At 38.5% G+C, this 19,314-nt stretch overlaps 1 protein-coding gene across 1 annotated transcript in view; it reads left to right on the top strand.

Annotated features, from left to right (window-relative positions):
* LOC113022072 (plexin-A2-like) overlaps positions 1-13,749 on the top strand; it is an 87,255-nt gene extending 73,506 nt beyond the window's left edge. The window contains exons 23-32 of the mRNA XM_026167080.1: positions 627-693; positions 1,075-1,221; positions 3,091-3,250; positions 4,067-4,170; positions 6,498-6,594; positions 7,329-7,528; positions 7,808-7,977; positions 8,862-9,074; positions 10,258-10,408; positions 11,337-13,749. Of these exons, the coding sequence (XP_026022865.1) occupies positions 627-693; positions 1,075-1,221; positions 3,091-3,250; positions 4,067-4,170; positions 6,498-6,594; positions 7,329-7,528; positions 7,808-7,977; positions 8,862-9,074; positions 10,258-10,408; positions 11,337-11,432 (1,405 nt within the window). The 3' untranslated portion in view covers positions 11,433-13,749. The remainder of the gene's footprint in view (positions 1-626; positions 694-1,074; positions 1,222-3,090; positions 3,251-4,066; positions 4,171-6,497; positions 6,595-7,328; positions 7,529-7,807; positions 7,978-8,861; positions 9,075-10,257; positions 10,409-11,336) is intronic.
* The last annotated feature ends 5,565 nt before the right edge of the window (positions 13,750-19,314 follow it).

The raw sequence follows: 19,314 nt of genomic DNA, 5'->3' as shown, positions 1-19,314 counted from the left end.
GACGCACACTCATTAAATATAAGGATGAGTTCACATGGGAGCTAGTACAACAAGAACTTGTTAGCCCAAACATGCAGCTCTTGCGGAAGCACTCTAAAGTTTAATGGGACGCCGTCAACAGTTGATTCAGTGCAGGTTAAGATTGAAATCTGGGTAAGAACAAAAGAAAAGTGCGACAGGTTTAGGACACGGAATTTGTAGCTAAAATGCTGTAGGCCTTGGATCGGATTTAAAAATTGCCACAGAAATATTTTTTTTTACATATTTAGTTAGAATATATGACAGTAAATCATAAATTTTTTACCCATGTGGACTCATATAAAGTAGCTAAGTGCAGACACTGCAAGGAAGAAACAGAGTGACTCAAAGTGGCCTTCAAACCTGTCTCTAAGCAATTATGTCATGACCCAAAAATGCTGGGCACTAGCAGCACTTAACCCAAAGTCTGCTGGAATCCTTCGAGATCAAGCGGCTATATCATCAGAACTCTCCTTGTTAAATTTTTCTTTGGTTTCAACAATGCCAGGCTCGTCTACGTCTTAAATTATAAAGAATAATCAGACCACTCCAGCTCTCAGAGGGGTGCCTTTGCTAATAAATGAGTACACTCTCTCTTTGTCTTACAGAACAGAGTCAGTGGCAGAGAAGATGCTGACAAACTGGTTTGCTTTCTTGCTCCACAAATTTCTCAAGGTAAAACGAAATCCTTCTCACATCTCACTGCTAAGATGGTGAGAGCTACTATGGTTTCGCTTAAAGTTATTTGCATTGATTCTGAAATAGACTGCTGTGCATGTTTGTGTTGCGGCTGTGATTTTAAATGCCTAATATCGATGTGTTCTAACAACACCCTGGAAGGATAATGGTTACCTGCGAGGTCAAACATGTCTCCAGCTTTGTATAAAAGCTCAATTTTATTATGTTTGATGTGTCATGCTCCAGTTACTCAGTCTCATCACCTCTGCTGATGAATACTGATTTCCATCCTTCCCTTCACTACGGTACTTTTATTATGTCTTCTTTTCCTTTCTCCCACCTTTCAACCTAATCCCTGGGTTCTTTTCCAAAACAAAGGAGTGTGCTGGCGAGCCTCTCTTCATGCTGTTCTGTGCCATCAAACAGCAAATGGAGAAAGGACCCATAGACTCCATCACAGGAGAGGCACGCTATTCCCTGAGTGAAGACAAACTCATCCGCCAGCAGATTGAATACAAGACGCTGGTGAGTCACAAAGACATGGATAGAGAGAGAGAAACAAAAAACTCTCTACCTTTTGTCTGCTTTAATTTTTGCACATCTCTTGGCAAAGTGCCTTGACAGATCCCCAGAAATGTTGAATATGCCAAGGCTGTGGTTATAATTTGATGATTGCTTTGAATGTTTGCATACCTTTGATAAAATGAAATAAACATTCTTGCATAGCCAGATGCCCATTTCGTTAAGCTTAAAATTCGACAAAACATTTTCGAAATTCCATTTTTAAAGCGGTTCACACACTTGCCTCAAAACCCCATACAACAAATATCCTTTTTAATCAAATACTGTTTCCACTGGACATCGTTCACCCAAATTAGTGAAAAAAAAGTATTATATTAGCTACCTTTACAATTACAAATATTAGACTGAGTCTATATAAGCTTAACCGTCATGTGCTAAACCAGTACATTCACGAGTAGGGCTGGGCGATATGACCCAAAATTCATATCTCGATATTTTTTAGCTGGATGGCGATATAAGATATATATCTCGATTTTTTTTTTTAAAAAGCCATAAGTTAAGAACAAAAAGAGAGTTCTTAGTCACACTGTGTCCCAGATGTCACACGGGCACTTTTATTTACATACAGCGTAGATGTACATGAAGAAATTACTTAAAAATAAATTATCAGCATTTATTAAATAATCATGGTCCATAAATAAAAGAAAACAATGTTGTTTTTGTGCATAACAAAAAGCTCACAATTGTGCAGTCAAAATGTAAACTAATAGACGCTGAGCATAATAACAAAGAGACAGATTTCACTGCTGCACCACGTCTCTGAACAGGTGCCATTTGTGGTCCTTATACACACACAGTACGGTAATATTACGTTGAAGCACAGTACGTATCACTCCGCGAGGCTCCTCCCCGGTAGCCGTAATCCTCCGACAATCCATCAAGCAGTGCAGCTCCGTAGCTTAGCAAAGTCATATTAAAACATTTTTGGACAGATTGATGAGCGCTGTGTACCACATAAAATCGGTTCGCGGTCAGTAAGCACAACCAGAATTCATACATAAGGCGCACTGTCGAGTTTTGAGAAAATGAAAGGATTTTAGGCCGTGCAGCTCCTCCGGGCTGCATGTCGTTAGCGCGGTTAGCTCGTTAGCGTGGTTAGCTCGCTAACACGTTGACGCCGTCCAGCCCCACGCACGGGACGATCCGCGGTAACTCGCTAACGGAGATTTTCCGCTTTCATCTTGTCATTGCCTGCAGGTGAAGCTATGGGGGAGGGGGAGTTGTGTTCAGTGAAGGAGAGGCGAGGCCGAGTAACGTTGCGTAGAGACAAAAGTGGACGAAAGAGAGGCAAACCTGCGGCTCCACGAGTATAATTATAACGTAACATAGACTATATCGATATAAACGATATTGTCACATCTTATATCTCGTATGAAAATATATCGATATTTTAAAAAAAACTCGATATATCACCCAGCCCTATTCACGAGGTAAGACTACCTGGATAATGCAACATGTCTCTTTCTTTTACATTTCTTTTGAAATGAAGCCAGCTGGGTTCCTCCAGCGCCCCATCAGAATAGGTTCCCCCTCAGGCTTTAGCTGCATGGCAGAGCCAGCCAGCGACAGGATGACACCTCTCTGATCGCCATGTCGGAGATTCTGAGAGTCTGTGTCTCATTACTTGTTTAATGCCCCTGCCAGAGCTGCACAAGCACATCCTGGAGGTGTGAAATTACATTTCTGGCCAAGATGCTCTCCACCAGGACAGTTTGGTGAAGAGCAGGTAATGAAAGGACTTCCGTATCAATCAACACATTTCTCTCTGCCTCCTTCCTTTTCTTCCCCCTTCTCTCTATCCTGGATCTCCAGACGCTGAGCTGTGTGAACCCCGACAATGAGAACAGCCCAGAAATCCCTGTCAAGGTGCTCAACTGTGACACCATTACCCAGGTAAAGGAGAAGATCCTGGATGCAGTGTACAAGAACATGCCGTACTCACAGCGGCCACGGGCTACAGACATGGATCTAGGTGAGGCTGCACAGAGTGCAATCCCATTGTGAAGGAATAATTTCAGTACAGTAATTGTGTTATATATTTTGGGGCAAAACTAAGATTGCACTATTTCTGTGGCACATCACATGTGGAATAATGACAGCTGGGGAAAACAGAGCAGAAATCGAGCGTGCCAAATGACAATATACCAAATACCAAATATGACATCTAGAAAGGGCTCCACATCAGTTTCGTCAAGACTCCCCCCCCACCCCCCCTTACCTGTTTACAGCCCTAATCAGAACAACACTCTAACACTGACGTTAAACCGTTCTGACAGTGCACCTACACCTAGGCTTACGCCCACAACATGTCATCCAATACCGAATGACTCGGCACAAATCCAACTGACATGCACCTTCAAAGGCAGTAAATAAGATAACTTGTAGGTAGTGGCTGATCGTGCTTTGGGCTTGTAGTGTTATACCCTAAGGGGCTTTTCCAGGCTAGGGATTTGGAGAGGATCAGTTTCTCTTTGTTGCTTTGGGCAGCTTAAAGCTCTGTGAAGACACTGTCATTTTTATTTTGTTCACAGAATCACAATCACTTTAATTGTCAAGTAGAAATGCACAGGAAGCTGTCTTGGTGACACTTTGGTTGCTACACTTGACAACTTGCAGAGTTTCAAAGAATAAAATATAGTGCGAAAGGATAACATGACCTCAACTGCAGCGCCAAGGGGCAGACAAATGATCGACATTTGACAATATGTAACTGTCAAAAACTTGGGATACCAACATTCCTCAAAGTGCCATATGTCACACATTTATTATTGATTGTATTTTCCTACAGAGTGGCGGCAGGGCAGAACAGCTCGTGTGGTTCTGCAGGATGAGGACATCACAACAAAGATAGAGAGCGACTGGAAGAGACTCAACACCCTCATGCACTACCAGGTCTGTTAATAACAATCATACCACGACTACAAGTAAAAACTGATTTTTGAGTTTATGAATAATTCAGTTATTTGCGCCCATTACAGTGTCTTATAATCAAGGTGATATGCTAAAACTTGCTTGTTTCTCCGACCAACGGTAGAGTATATAAAACGGATTCCAATCAGATAACCCACATCTGAAATGAATGACTTATTACAACAGCAGAATATAGTTAGACTTTGGCGTTCAGACTCCACTCTCCAAAGTTAAGTGATGTGTAAATATATGGATTGGTAAAGGGGAAGAGGGTCAGCAATTTAGCACAGAGATAGATGGGAATTTTTGCAGCTTAAGCAGACCACCAAAGTGGGAGGCAGCTTGGTTTATAATACAGAGTGAGGCATGTGTATGTCCTAGTGTTCCCCAAAGCATACAAGCCTGGGACAGGGAGAGAAGCAGTAAGAAAACATAAAAAAGCATCAATGCATATCATGTCAACATATATTACAATGATTTTGGCAAATGCTGCATGAATAGAAGGATGTGGGGTGGGGTGGGTTGTAAAGCAGCTTACAGAAGGATAGCAACAAAAAAAATCCTACCTTATAAAATAATGGATGAGTAGCCGGGTATCATTCGAGCAATCAGCTGGTGTCGGCTGTCACTGAGATCAACTGTTATCAGCTTATTTGTTGGGATATTGGGTTTGGAGATTGACTTTATATCCAGCCTGAACCAATACTAAGTGCAATAAAAGCAAAAGCAAAAAAAAAACCCTCACATGTGAAAAAAGACGGCGGAAATGTTTGACATTTTAGTGACTCAAACATTTTTAAAATTAACGTCTGTCGACTGACGCTTTACTTCAGCTCTAATTACCTCAAAGCTTGTAAAAAACGATTGCAATTTTATACCTGGAAAGTCTGAATTTTTCAGACGGATTACTCAGTTGCTCACTAGATATTGTTGATGAAGGGCAAAGTATTACTCATTTACATTCATCTCACTCACCTCATCACTGCCTACATTTTTTTCCAACCTCGTGGTCACAAACACACTTAGTCAACCAAACATGCACTTGTGTGCCCGTCTCTTTACAACACTTTTTTTCCCTTCCCAGCTCATAAATGCGACTACACAGGTCACTAACCTCAGATGAGTCATCCTGTTCCTTTGTCAGTCAAATGTTCATCTACACTGTCAGCTTTGGGCCAACTGTACCATGCACAGAGAAAACATACTTTTCTAAAAACACAGAGACCAGTAAAGACAAAGAAAAGCCACATTTTCTGCACTAAAAGTATGTTTTGAGAGGAGAGAATGCATTCTGTCTTATCTCTAGAGGAGATAAACAATTTAGCTCTTTCATTTTTAATCTTTCGACTAGCTAGGAAATGCATGTTTTGTCGCTAAGCTGAATTTGGTATTCGCTATAATGCAGCTTTTGCAGAATAGTGCAAAGCTAAGTCTGAATGTGGAATTTCTCTCATACTGCGGATAACCGGTCTTCATCATAGCTCATAGAGCAGAGCTACAATATTCAGCATTTCCCCAGTGCTGTTCCACAGACAGGATCTAGGACCGACACTAGAAAAAAGTGCCTGTATTGTTATGTGAAAACATTTAGCAGTCTATTACATAAATATTTCACTTTACTTACATGCTGCAAAAGATTAAGCTAAGTTACCATGAGCATCACTGGAGGGCAATGTTGAGTTAAGTATTGATGTGAGAGTTTAGAAAAAACCTTTCATGCATTTAGTTATGATCATCACCTACTTAAATAAGAAAGGACCTGAACTCAACTACAAATACAGAAAGGGCTGCAAATACTACACCTCCAAATATATGATATAGAAAGGCACAGTGTAGCAACGGTAAAAGTGTTTCCTGGGGCTGCAGAAACATCATGGTTGGAATTACTTTGGTTTACAACACAATGCATGTCTTTGCTGAATCCATCAATTTTTTAGTTTGGTCATTGTTTGGGCTACTTGCAGAGTATTTCTTTATTTGGGTGTTTGTAGCATCTGCAGTGTGTTGAGTTCTCCTGCAATTTATATTTGGTACAGTAATATAAAGCTGTTCCAGTAGATGCTGTGCTGCCTTTTATTTTCATCTATCTGATGATAGTGGATTTTTACAGGAGACTGCAGTTGAACTAAAAGCCTGTCTTTTATAAATTTACAAAGCCCACAGAGGACATTCAAAACCTTTCCGTCATAATTCTGAAAATCCTTGGCTCTTGGTTTGAAGCTCAAAAAATATTTGGAATTCCTGCCATGATTACTTTTGACCAACAGCTGCTAGCAAAAAATTCACAAGGCTCTACCTTTGTTTTTCAGGTATCTGATCGCTGTGTGGTGGCCTTGGTGCCCAAACAGATGTCCTCTTTCAACATTCCTTCTTCAGCCAGCTTCCCACGCAGTATCAGCAGATATGGTTAGTACTGCTTAGGAAATTCAAATACTTAATATTCATCCACCTCACAGTAGTGATGCACCATCTGTTTCTGTCACTTATCAATCTGCTGTAAAGCACATTAGTTGACACTGTTAGAAGGCATGTTAAATAAAGGAAGCATGATAGTCTAGAAAAAATATTCAAGAAATATTCTGCATTTACAAAAGCAAATCAAGTATGTTGTTTATTAGGTTTTATATATAAGCTGACATGGAACTGTCTTTTCACTTCACGTTTCTATACAGTAGGTATAACACAAGCTGACCTGATCTTAACGTCAATAAAATCATGCACTTTACATAAATGTTTGTCGTTGGGTTTAATATATTCCTTTTAAAAACACAAGAACTTCAAGCGATGCCACGCTGTAAGTCGAAAAGCTGAAAACACAAAACACTTAGTGGCAGAAAGCGAGAACCATAGAAACCATCTCTTTAATGAATGAGTGTATGTCTGCATCATTACTATGACGACCGATGAAATAATGACAGCACCTGATTATACAGTCAAAACACACACAGCCCACCTGCTCACTTCCAGATTACAACGAAGACTGTCAACCACTTATTTAGACCTGAGAAATCAATGTGACGTTCTCTTTGTTTGTGCTCCAGTCTAATAGAGTGATTATCAGATATATAATGTACATTTACAAACTGAAATATTTTAGGAATTGTGCATTTTTCTTTATCATCTATTCTTTAACCATCTAGGTGTGGATGTATCGTTCCGTTCCACCCCCACCAGCCCTGACAGCCCCCACTCCCGTGTGCCTATGCTGACCCCTGACCTGGAGAGTGGTGTCAAAGTTTGGCACTTAGTCAAGAACCATGACCACGGGGACCAGAAAGAGGGCGAGCGAGGCAGCAAGATGGTGTCTGAGATTTACCTGACACGGCTACTAGCAACAAAGGTACCACATAACACATGCTGCAAACTGTGGTAACGGTGAATAGAAAAAAACAAACATGGAGAAAACATTTGTACTCGGAGGCCTTTATTTGGTGATTTTGAAGTTTTCATGACCACTCAAAGTCCTTTGCACCACAGGAAAAGTGACACATCCATTCCTAGAGAAATTAACTAATTAACTTAATGTAGATGTCTGTGGTAGGAAACGTCATCATTTGTAAAAACAACAAACAAAATATTCACAAAAAACAGAGCAAATCTCCATTCTGTTACTTTTCAGGGAACGCTGCAGAAGTTTGTGGACGATTTATTTGAGACCCTGTTCAGCACTGTGTGTCGAGGCACTGCTCTGCCTCTCGCAATTAAATACATGTTTGACTTCCTGGATGAGCAGGCTGACAGACATGGCATCCATGACATGGACGTCCGCCACACATGGAAGAGCAACTGGTGAGAAAGATTTTTGATTTCTCATAGTGCTGTTGTCTACTTACAGCCTAAGAAAAGAAACTTTTCAGCAGCACTTTTAGCTTGTTACAGAAATAGCTTTCTGTAACAATCGTAATATATTTTCATGTTCTAGCCACAGTCTTACACAACTGTTAAGATTATCTTATCAAATATTTTTTTTCTGTTTTGTTTTTTAGAATTGTATAGTATTGTTTTGATTGTATAGTAAAGTATAGAGTTGTTAAATTTTGTAGGTCATCTGGTTTTATCTTGTATGGGTCAATGGCTCTCAAGGAAGCAACTCCTATTTCTGGGAACAATCTGTAATTCCAAATTATCTTTCAGTAGTCTTCTAATCTCCATGTTTTGAAAAGAAAAAGTCACTAAAAGGATGATTAAAAGGACATTTCATGATTTCCTTTTGCAAAATAGCCTTGCACAGCCTAAAATATATATATTTTTTACGTTTCTGTATAGCCGCTATTCTCAATAGCCGCTCTCATTCACTTTCCTCCATTAATTTGACAGCATCTGAATGGGGCGGCTGCAACGCTAAATTAGTACCCAGGTCACTTTTCAGTAAAAGCTGTGATGACAGGCTTTCTAGGTGTGAGCTAGTAATATTTACTCTTAATCACTTTTAACAGAAGACCAGTCTGAATGCATGCAGTCACATTAATGGATAAGCACACGGAGCTTTAAGAAGCACTTGCTTTTTCTCCATTCTGTGTGGCTACCATTGGTATGTCTGAATGAAGCCATTAGGAACGTAAAAGTGACATACTTCTGGATGACAAAATGCAGTCACTTTAACAGATTAATGAAGCCAGCAGTGTTATCAGTTTTCTCTGAAAAGTGCTCATTTGATTCTCCCCCCCCCCCAGCCTTCCCCTCCGCTTCTGGGTAAATGTGATCAAGAATCCCCAGTTTGTGTTTGACATCCATAAAAGTAGCATCACAGACGCCTGTTTGTCTGTGGTGGCCCAAACCTTCATGGACTCTTGCTCAACATCCGAACATCGTCTGGGAAAAGACTCTCCCTCCACCAAACTACTCTACGCCAAGGACATACCACATTACAAAAGCTGGGTAGAAAGGTGTGTATGTGCAGGCTTTTTTATAATTATGTTAAAATTATGTTTTGTATACGGTAGATAAGTATATTTATAGGCAGCTTTTAGGCCTAAATGTTTTCAGGTAAGATGCTGCATATTATAAACTGGAATTTATCAGTGTGAATTTTAAAAAGTAAATAAGATATGGAAGAAACACCCTTCAACCATGTTAAGAATGTTGACATTGCATTCTTTGTCCACTTGTCGGCCACTCTAAAACTGTGATGTATTGGAATATTGGATTTTTAAATCATCAATATCTTTATCACTATCCTGTATTGATCAGGCGCTAACTTGGGAGCATTGACAGACATCCAGCTCCTCACCAGAACGTTGGTTGCCATTGGTTTCATCAGCAATACTATGTTTTGTCAGAACCACCACATTTATTAATTTACTCTCACATACACAGAGCGCCTTTCATGACTCTGTAAGTTTTATCACACCACAGTTCCATATCTTTTACACCTTTGCCATATAAAGCAATAGTGTTGCAACCTTTGTTAATGCAACTCTAGGGACCCATTAGAAAGTCTAGCTAGATCTTCAATGGTGCCTTTACGAGCATGACAAAAAATCCGTCTTTAAATGAAATAATTGTTCTTTAAGTAATAATAATAATCTCACTCATTTGTTAATTATCATATTAGTAAAAGATCAAGGTCAGGTCTTCATCATTCGCCGACATTTTTTAATTCAGTAGTTGCAATAAAAATATGTAGAAACAATGAAATGAGTTGTGCACTGCATGTAAAATTAAACTTCTTCGATGCATGCAGCAAGGCAGGGCATTCTTTATATACACATGCGATTGCTCAGAGTTATGAGTCCAGATGGGTTTTTGTTGAAACCTTTAATGATGAACATAATCTTCCTAAGGCTCTTGCTGAGGCTCAGTTTGTGTATCTGCATATGGAAATAAAAAGCGTGTTCGTTTATTTTTGAATACATTGTCTGCATTACTACATGACTAAACGCATGAGTAACGCTTTCCTTGTTTTCTATGGTGCAACACCTCTGATTTACAGGTTCCCGTGTCGAAGCATATTCTTTTCAAAACAGACCGATTCCATGTGAGAAGAAAAGCTATGGTATGCATCACTGTGCCCTCCACACTGACAGTGCGTGTGTGTGTGTGTGTGTGTGTGCGTGCGTCTCCTCTCAGGTACTATGCTGACATCAACCGCCTGCCTGCCATCAGTGATCAGGATATGAATGCCTATCTGGCTGAACAGGCTCGCCTTCACTCCAGTGAGTTCAATGTGCTCAGTGCCCTCCATGAGATCTACGCATATGTCAGCAAATACAGCCAAGAGGTGAGGCCCAGTCAATACACTTTAAACCAGTAATGTGCACCACATGTTTTTGCAGTATTACCAATTGAAGTTATCAATTTTGGAAGTCAAAGCAGCCATAATTAATCATTTATTTATTTATAAATAGCAGTGTCTTGATTCCATTGCATTGAACTTCCAGAGAGTTATAAGCCAACTCTTCAATTTTCTGCAGTTTGGGACACTTTAACGTCTCTCCTGCCATTGTTTGATTTTAGGAATCTGACTTCTTTTAGCCAATACTTTCTTTTATTGTCATTTATTTTAGCAGCTAAAGGGGCAGATAATTCCCTCAAAAATGGAGACAAAAGTAGAGTAATTACTGGAGTTAAATTTGTCAGCTGGACACAAATACATCTCTTAATACACGCCAGTCTTGTTCTGTGAATGCTGGGTGTGCGGACAGGCAACTGTTTGCTAACAACTTACCAAAACACGGTTTTAATTTTGAGCCCTCGTAAAGGTCATGGCTGATTGCAGAAATCAAACGGGCAAAAAACAAAACAGACTGTGTCGAATTTAATGAATTCATTTTGTGATAATATGCTGGGTGATTTTCAATTAACCAATAAAAGAATTACTGAGAATGCCGCTAACAATTTCCAGGAACACGAAGTGTGTCTTCAAATTGCTTCTGTTGTCAGCTAAAAGTGCAAAACTAATTTATGCGACAAACTATATATACATAGTAAGGTAACAAGGATTGAGTGAAACTTATTAGCGTTGAGTCCGCGGTCAAACATAAGTAATGCATTCAGAACAAAGACGGAAACAACACAATCATAAACAAAAATTAAATAAAATCTAAAACAAAATCTGACCCCATGACATAACGCGTGCGTGCTAATTTACTACAGCTGACCGGTGACATGCTTTGTGTCCTTATGGCCTATATCTCTGTGTGTTTTAGATCATTGAGGCACTGGAGCAGGATGAACAGGCCCAAAAGCAGAAGCTGGCGTATAAAGTGGAGCAGATCATCTCAGCTTTGTCCACAGAGAGCTGAGAAACACACACGATCCTAAATACTTCCATATACACACATAAACACATTCTGTATGCACACATGATACACAGACACCAAAATATACCATAACAGGGGAATTATAAACACATATGCCTCTCAGATGTGGAAATCAACCGACTTCTGGTATGCATGTGCGGATATATTAAATCACACATACACACAAACTGTTGTGCACAGAGAGACTGCAGTTTTAATGGACCTACTGTATACAAACTGACAGTTACACGTGGATAAATACACGGGTACAAATGTACATACGCAAACCACAGCACACATCAAACAGCAGAACGTCCCAAAGCAAGACTTTTGAATCCAATGTCATTTTTCAGAAGAAATTCCAAAAGGCAAACATCCAACTTCTAAAACACTACTATAGAGGGAGAGAGAAGGAGGATTTAGGCCATCACGGCTGCTGAATTTTCCGCCAATTCTTGTCCGCTGGGTAATGGTTTGCCTTTGTAGTCGGTGGTTATACTAAGTGTGTGTGTGGCATGGCTCTGAAGAGAACACCACTTAATAAAGAATGACTCAACTTGAAAAGCCACTGGAGGAGCTCAAAGACAGGAGCCAATTTAATGGGACAAGACTCAAAGTTCTTTTTATATGTCAAACATGAAGGACACTTATTCGCACTACATATCACAAACTTGGAGTGACATCGCCATTTGTTGCCATTCGGAGCAGAGATGTGCATCTTGCACCAAGTCTTTTTTCTGGGTTTTTAAAGGCTTAAGAGAGAGAACACTTAGGATTTCAGCAAAATTACTTTTTATTTTGCTGCTTGAGGATTTCCATCATATGTGACATCATAAAACATCATATATTTTTTTTCATTTAATGATGATTGTCTGAACTACTGGGTTTTGAAAGAAGTATACAACAGATTTGTCGCTTATAGGTTTAGGGTCTGGCTGTTTAATAATCCAACACCAAGACATCATTACTTTCCAATTTGAAATATGTGTAGATATTTTCAGACCCAATCCCTGGCTCTTCGTGCCAAATATAATATATCTCATGTTTCATTCATATTAAACGCTCCTGTAGAAGCTATTAATAATACATGCCATTGTACGGAAAAGATCCCATTTGAGATAGGACATTTTTTTTTACAGTGATGATCAATAGACCAGTAATTCAGCCATTCAGAGATAAGTGGGGACCAAATTGAACTGCAGTAGAAAGCATGATTAATGATGCTATAAGCCTGAAAGTGGATCAGATTAGCCTAACCTGGCCAATAGCACCCACCCTTCCAGTCTCATCAGTCATTGTTTACATTTAGCGTGATACTTGAAATGCACACGGTGTACAAGATACCAAGAACACCTGCAGCTCCTGTCAAGTAATCTGGTCAAACTAGATTAGATAAAGGCCTTGATGCTTTTTTGATTTACCAAATGAATCCACTTTGAGCATAATGTGGAAACTAAATGCAGGTTAAAAGCTGAAGTCTGATTTTTTCACCTTCAAAACAGGCGATCTGGATCGGGATTCAGCTCAGTGTAAAGCAGGTGCTCTTATATTTCTTAAACAGAGTGGATATATGATTAACGGTATATGTGACTGGTCCAGCAGTGGGTTCTTGTAAAGTCTGTTTGTTGCTTCACAGCACTAGTGACGCTTTATATCCTTACTGTTTTCGTGCTTTAACGTAGAATTCACGTTTTATTCCAGTTTTATTTTGCATTCCAGTGTACACTTTACCTGATTGCTCGTTGTCCCCCCCTGCTCCTGTAGTTATAGTGCCATATCTAAACTTTAAAATAATTATCTAAACTTCAGCATAACTGTAAAAAAAAAAGAAAAAAAAAAGAAAAAAAAATCTGCGACATCACGACTACTTCACAGTTTTAGTTCTGATTGGTTGTTTCACCAATTTACAATGAGGAAACAAATGCCTTTTTATGCTTGAGGCTTCTTATAAAGTCTCTGGAAGTATTACTGCTATCTTCTTAACATTTCCGTACCAATGGAGTTCATTTATCCCCCACAAGACCTTGAATCATGTTATCTACAAGAACAAGATGAACTACGATAAATAATAAGTACATTTCCTGTTAAATGTTGAAATATGACAGAATTCATCAGTTTCATGTGTGGTTTGATGATGATAATTTATAAATGTGTTGTGCAATAAACTGTCAGATGTTTAAGCTGTAATGTTTTTTTAAACTATATATTACTGTATAAATACTGTACATAAAAAACACTCCTATTTTGCAAGCAAAAGATTCACTTTGTACTGTTGTTATACATTAAATGCGCAGCTAATGAAAATGATTTTTGCATTTTTGTCTAATTTGTGGTGACATTTCTTTTTAAAATAATCAGGCTGAACATGATTATTCATTTTCTCTGTATTAAAAGGGTACTACATCCCAAGTCCTGGCTGTAATAGGTCAAATATTGTCTTTATTTAAGAACATTTAACTAAACTTCTTTGCCTTTCATCGTACTTCATTATACATAGTTTACAGTTCTGCATTTTTAACCACATGAAACATCAGAATCATCATAATGTGACTTACTTAATTTGCACAGTGCTTTTTTTTCTCTGACAAAATACTGCTGATGGTAGAGGTGAAGTCATTTTTAACCCAATCAAAACTCTGCCACACATAACTGGATAATCTATTTTTATGGTATTAGTGGACCATTAGCATTCCACTTTAATAATTAAACTTATTGACTTTTCATAGGAAGGCTTTGCAAGACGGTGATGTCACAGGGATAAACTCAAATCCCACGAGAACATACATCATTCATCCTTTTTAGTGTTTGACCCACAAGCAGATAATATTAGCCCTCCAGCAAAGTCTCAAAATATTTTTAAATAGGGTTTTTTAATACGTGTTTTACTAGATTTGCTTCTTAATGAAAGCCATTATTTAGTAAAAGAGTACCTATTTCAACACTAGCACAATGTTATTATTTTAAATATCGTATTATTTATAAGCCTATAACCATGATTGAAATTTTTAGTCATGCAATCAGAATACCATTTTAAAAAGATAGTTAATTTTTTGTTGAATTTAAATGCTCATGGTTGTGTTGCTTTACAGTGTTTCACAGGAAGAGGGTGTTGTATTTCCAGACCCAACAAAGGTAAAGCCTACTTCACAAATCAGCAAAGACCTGTAGAGTAATGGCCTCCAGCTGGAATATTTTCCCTGGAACTAGAAAACAAATGTGAGGAGAATGATCAAGTAATGATAATGCTGTTCCTTCCCCTTTTTGAATTAATCAAGAAGCAATGCCGTTTCAGGGAGTCTGAACTACTGCCATGAGCCAAAAACAGCCAATCATCACTCTATGAGCTCAAGACTCTAATGTAACTTTACTAAAGTACAGTTTGTACTACCGTGATTGTGGTGATGTAGTACGGCATGTGACAAGCATATATGAAGTTTGTGAGTCTTTGCTATAAGCATTGTTCATGTTTAACCCGCAAAACTCCGGACAAGCAGAAACCAGGTGTGGGGGGCTTGCAGTAATACCCAGACTCCACAACTCAAACCTGTCGGACTCATATTGGTTATGATCAGTGTATCAAAAGGGTCCTCTGTACACCTGCCAGGCTCTAACTCTTGCCCTTTTTCACTCTTTACTTGTCAGAGTACCGACACTCAGTTGCCAACAATTCCCCCTCGCACACATTCGAGGAGGATCATTAGGACTCAGACCTCTTCTACTGACAGCTGAGAAAGCTGCAGGATATCAACTTGATAGACTGTGTGCTATAGGATGGTACAAGACAAGTTTATAGAGCAACTATTGTCATCAGACAACAATCACTTTTCATTTAAAAAAAAAAAACAACCTTAAGTTGTCATAATATCTCATTCTGCTTGGACGCCTGATTGACGTAATTAGTCTGAGGTAAAGTAATATGACAGATCATCAGCTTCTCTAGGTAGTCAGAAAATAATGAGGACACTGGCCTTATGCACAGACTGCTGATTTTTAAGACAGCTCTTTCTGCAGAAGGAATGCTGAATGGAGGCCTCCTTGGACTTTCTGTGCACTTGAGCAAATGCGAACAATTCAGCACAGCAGGTGTAAATAGTTAATGGACTGTCCTTAAGCATAAAGTGGGATAAGGCACCAGCTAGGTGATAAGATCACCCCATTCATTAAATAAAGATACTTTTCTTTAATAGAACTGATTCACGGGTCACATTTCCTTGAGCATCTCTTGAATGCAACCTTCAAGCTTTTGAGTGCTTTAAACATTAGCCTCCAGCTGCTTTGATTAAATAATTATTAGTGTGCACACAATCATGTAAATGATGCTTGTTCATTCTCATGACAAAGAAAAGTTGTCTATACTTGGAAAAGAAAAACCTCTTAACTGTGTAGAATAAATCTTAAAGGACCATAACTGCTATCAGTAACAGCTTCATTCACGATTTATTAGATGAGCTCATCCATGACGACATTTTATTTCTTCAATTTGCAGAAGTAATTTTTCATTTGTCCACTAGCAACTCCACAGTCATACTCTCTTATTCGCCACCTAAAACTAACAGCTTAATTCTTTTTATAGGACAAAGTGGAAAATAGTTCAAGGTAATATACACACATATTACATATACATATATTTATAAGCACAAAGCAAAGGAATGATGTATTAAGGGATCTAAAGCCCATTTGGTTGATCTGGACCTCACACTAGTCTACTAATGCCATCTTCTGGTGAAAATGATCATCACAGGTAGGGACAAAATAAGGATTATTAATTCTTTCATGGAAAATAGTAGATGTGAGAGGCTCCAAAACATGACAAGGGAAACAAGAAAAGGGTAAACATGTATTAGTGACAAAAAACTGTACTTTCACCTGAGATTGTATTTGTTCACATATACATATATACACATACCCTTTAGTTTTTATAACTGCCTTAATGGCACAGATTTAACGAAGTGCTGAAAACATTCAGATCTTGGCTCAAAGAGTTGGCAGTTCGTCTTGTAACTGGAAGGTTGCCGGTTCGAGCCCCGACTCAGACAGTCTCGGTTGTTGTGTCCTTGGGCAAGACACTTCACCTACCGCCTACTGGTGATGGCCAGAGGGGCTGATGGCGCGGTATAGCAGCCTCGCTTCTGTCAGTCTGCCCCAGGGCAGCTGTGGCTACAACTGTAGCTGCCTCCACCAGTGTGTGAATGAATAGTGGAATTGTAAAGCGCTTTGAGGGCCCCGAATAGTAAAGCCTATCCAAGCTGTAATAGGGCGAGGGGCAGTTTACACTTTGGACAGGTCCCTAGTCTGTCACAGTGCTAACACATAGAGGCATAATATATAAATTAAAATAAAACACGCTCCACAGGCCAACTGGGGTACCAGAGCTGGACTCCTTCTGAATCCATTGCTGTGTGAAAAATTTGGACTGCATATACACCTTCAATTACATGGGTAATCACTAGTTGCTGGACTATCAAGGGGCCAATTCAAAGATTGTAACATCATGTAACACCTTCAGGCTGTGTAAGGGCTATGTGACCACGAAGGATGATGGAGTGCCTCCACAGTCACCTGACCTAAAGCCAATCGAGATGGTTTGGGATGAGATGGACCATAGAGTGAAGGCAAAAGGGCCAACAAGCGCTCAGCCTCTCTGGGAACTCCTTAAAGACTGTTGAAAAACCATTTCAGGGGACAAGCTCACAAAGCTTATTGAGAGAATGCCAAGAGCAAGAGTGTGCAAAGCAGTAATCAAAGCAAAGGGTCGCTATCGAACAATCTAAAATATAAAACATGTTTTGAGTTATTTCACACTTTTTTGTTTACTACATGTACTCGTTCATAGTTTCGATGCCTTCAGTGAGAATCTACAATGTAAACAGTCATCAAAATAAAGAAAAAACCTTAAATGAGAAGGTTTGTCCTAACGTTTCACAGTAGTTATCTTTGTATGTCTTGACAAAGTACATATAAACATATAAACTAGCATAACAAAACTGGATTAAATGATCATTTGGTTTAAATCACAACTTAGGCAAATATATTATTTTAGTTTAAGTCTATTTTTATTTTTGTTAAACTGTTTCCCTCCTTTTTACACAACTTAGTTCTGATTCGATCTCAATTAGAATTTTTTTTTCAGCATTTATTTAGTTATTGTTGACAAAGGATGTTGACAAAAACTATGATGAAAGTTATTGGTCAATGAAACTAAAACTACCTTTAAATATTAATGCAAAATCTGCAAATTATCTACCCTAATCATTTCCATAAAGCACTTTATGGAAGTCACTTTGTGGAAACAAGTCAAAGTAACATCGAAGATAAATACCGGAAATATAACAGCTTTTCATAAATACTGCAAACATGCAAATAATTTTTTTCCTTTTTCAACTTCTGAGTGGATGAGACGGTCTTATACGTATGCTATAGCTGTAATGTGAACACTAACACCATGTATACATGTTCACTAGACCAGTCTTCATTAAATCTGCAGTTTTCTGCATCAACTTTCTATTAAGGCCCTTCAAGAGTGCCATTTTTCATGCTTGACATACATTCAGAAGGCCTTTCTCCTGCCAGTGTCCTCCATAAACTACAACACTGCATGTGCTTGACAGCCTCATAAATATGAAGCCTAAAATATTGCAGTCGCCCTCTGGTGGGTTTCTGCGGTATAAGTAATGCGAGTCTTTTAACATTGACGAAGGCTAACATAAACCTAGGAGGAAAGTTAGTATAATCAAATAATAATATATTACCTAGGATACAATATTCATTTTATTTTAAAACAGCATCTGGCCCCTCACAGTGCCTGCTGAGAAAATTCTGTCTCTTGGACAAATGTAGTTGACGACAACTGGACTAGGAAATAAAGACATCTAATAATTTGACTGAATATTATTCCAATTCTGAGTCCAAAAATTATATAAGGTAATTTGACAGTTCGCTAGTAAATTCAATTAAATTCTGTTTTGTTCTGTGGTTATGGCATCATGTGTCAGGAATCTTTGGATGACAGAAGTGATTGAGAAAAGAAGAAGCTTCCCCTTCTGACTTTTTAAATCTTATTATCTTGAGTTTAACATAAACTCATGGGAAACTTTCACTGGCATGGTAACAAATCAATTTGCAATAAATGCAACTAAAAAGATTTCATTTCACCTATGTCTGTTTGAGAAAGAGCACTCATAGGACAGGGAGAAGAGAAACTAGTGCAACTGTACTGTGAAGGTATAAATTGTATAAATTGGGACAACTGTATCACTGGTCATTTTTTCAATACATAAAAATGACATCATTTTCAAACTCTAATAAATACGATTAATGAGGTCTTTTGGGTAACTAAGACGGTGTGCATAAATCTGTGCATCAAAGCCAGATATGTACATCGTAGAGCAACATACATGTAAATGTCAAAAAGGGAAAAGAAAAGAAAAAACAAGAAATAATCAATGATAAAATTCAGTACAACTTCAGTGAGTATCAGATTTTTTTTAATTTTTTTAATTTTTGTGATGAACTGTTTTTCTGTGTGAAGCTATTTTGACTGGTCAATCAGAGACCCTACGGTTAATCTGTAGACGTTATACTTCTAACCTAGATAAAAGTGAGAGACTTTCACTTCTGCATATGTGAGAAGTAAGATTTCCAACACGTCGCTGTAGCCCTTATGAAGCGCATGCCAATTGGCCTCTCAACAGGCCCAAGTTTTAGTTTAAATGATTTCCAAATGCTGCACATATTGTTTGTTGTCCCACAAAATAAAAGAAAACACAAATCCATGCAATATAATTAACAGTGTCTTACCGCCTCTCATCACTGCAGCGCTCTAATAACAGTGGAGTTAACATTAACAGAGGCTTTATTTCATTTTCTGGGTTAGTAGATGATATAC

The sequence above is a fragment of the Astatotilapia calliptera genome, chromosome 5, assembly GCF_900246225.1.
Source record: "Astatotilapia calliptera chromosome 5, fAstCal1.2, whole genome shotgun sequence".
In the NCBI taxonomy this organism is placed as follows: domain Eukaryota; kingdom Metazoa; phylum Chordata; class Actinopteri; order Cichliformes; family Cichlidae; genus Astatotilapia; species Astatotilapia calliptera.
The sequence above is the reverse complement of the archived record's forward strand: the minus strand, read 5'-3'. Positions and strand labels throughout refer to the sequence as shown.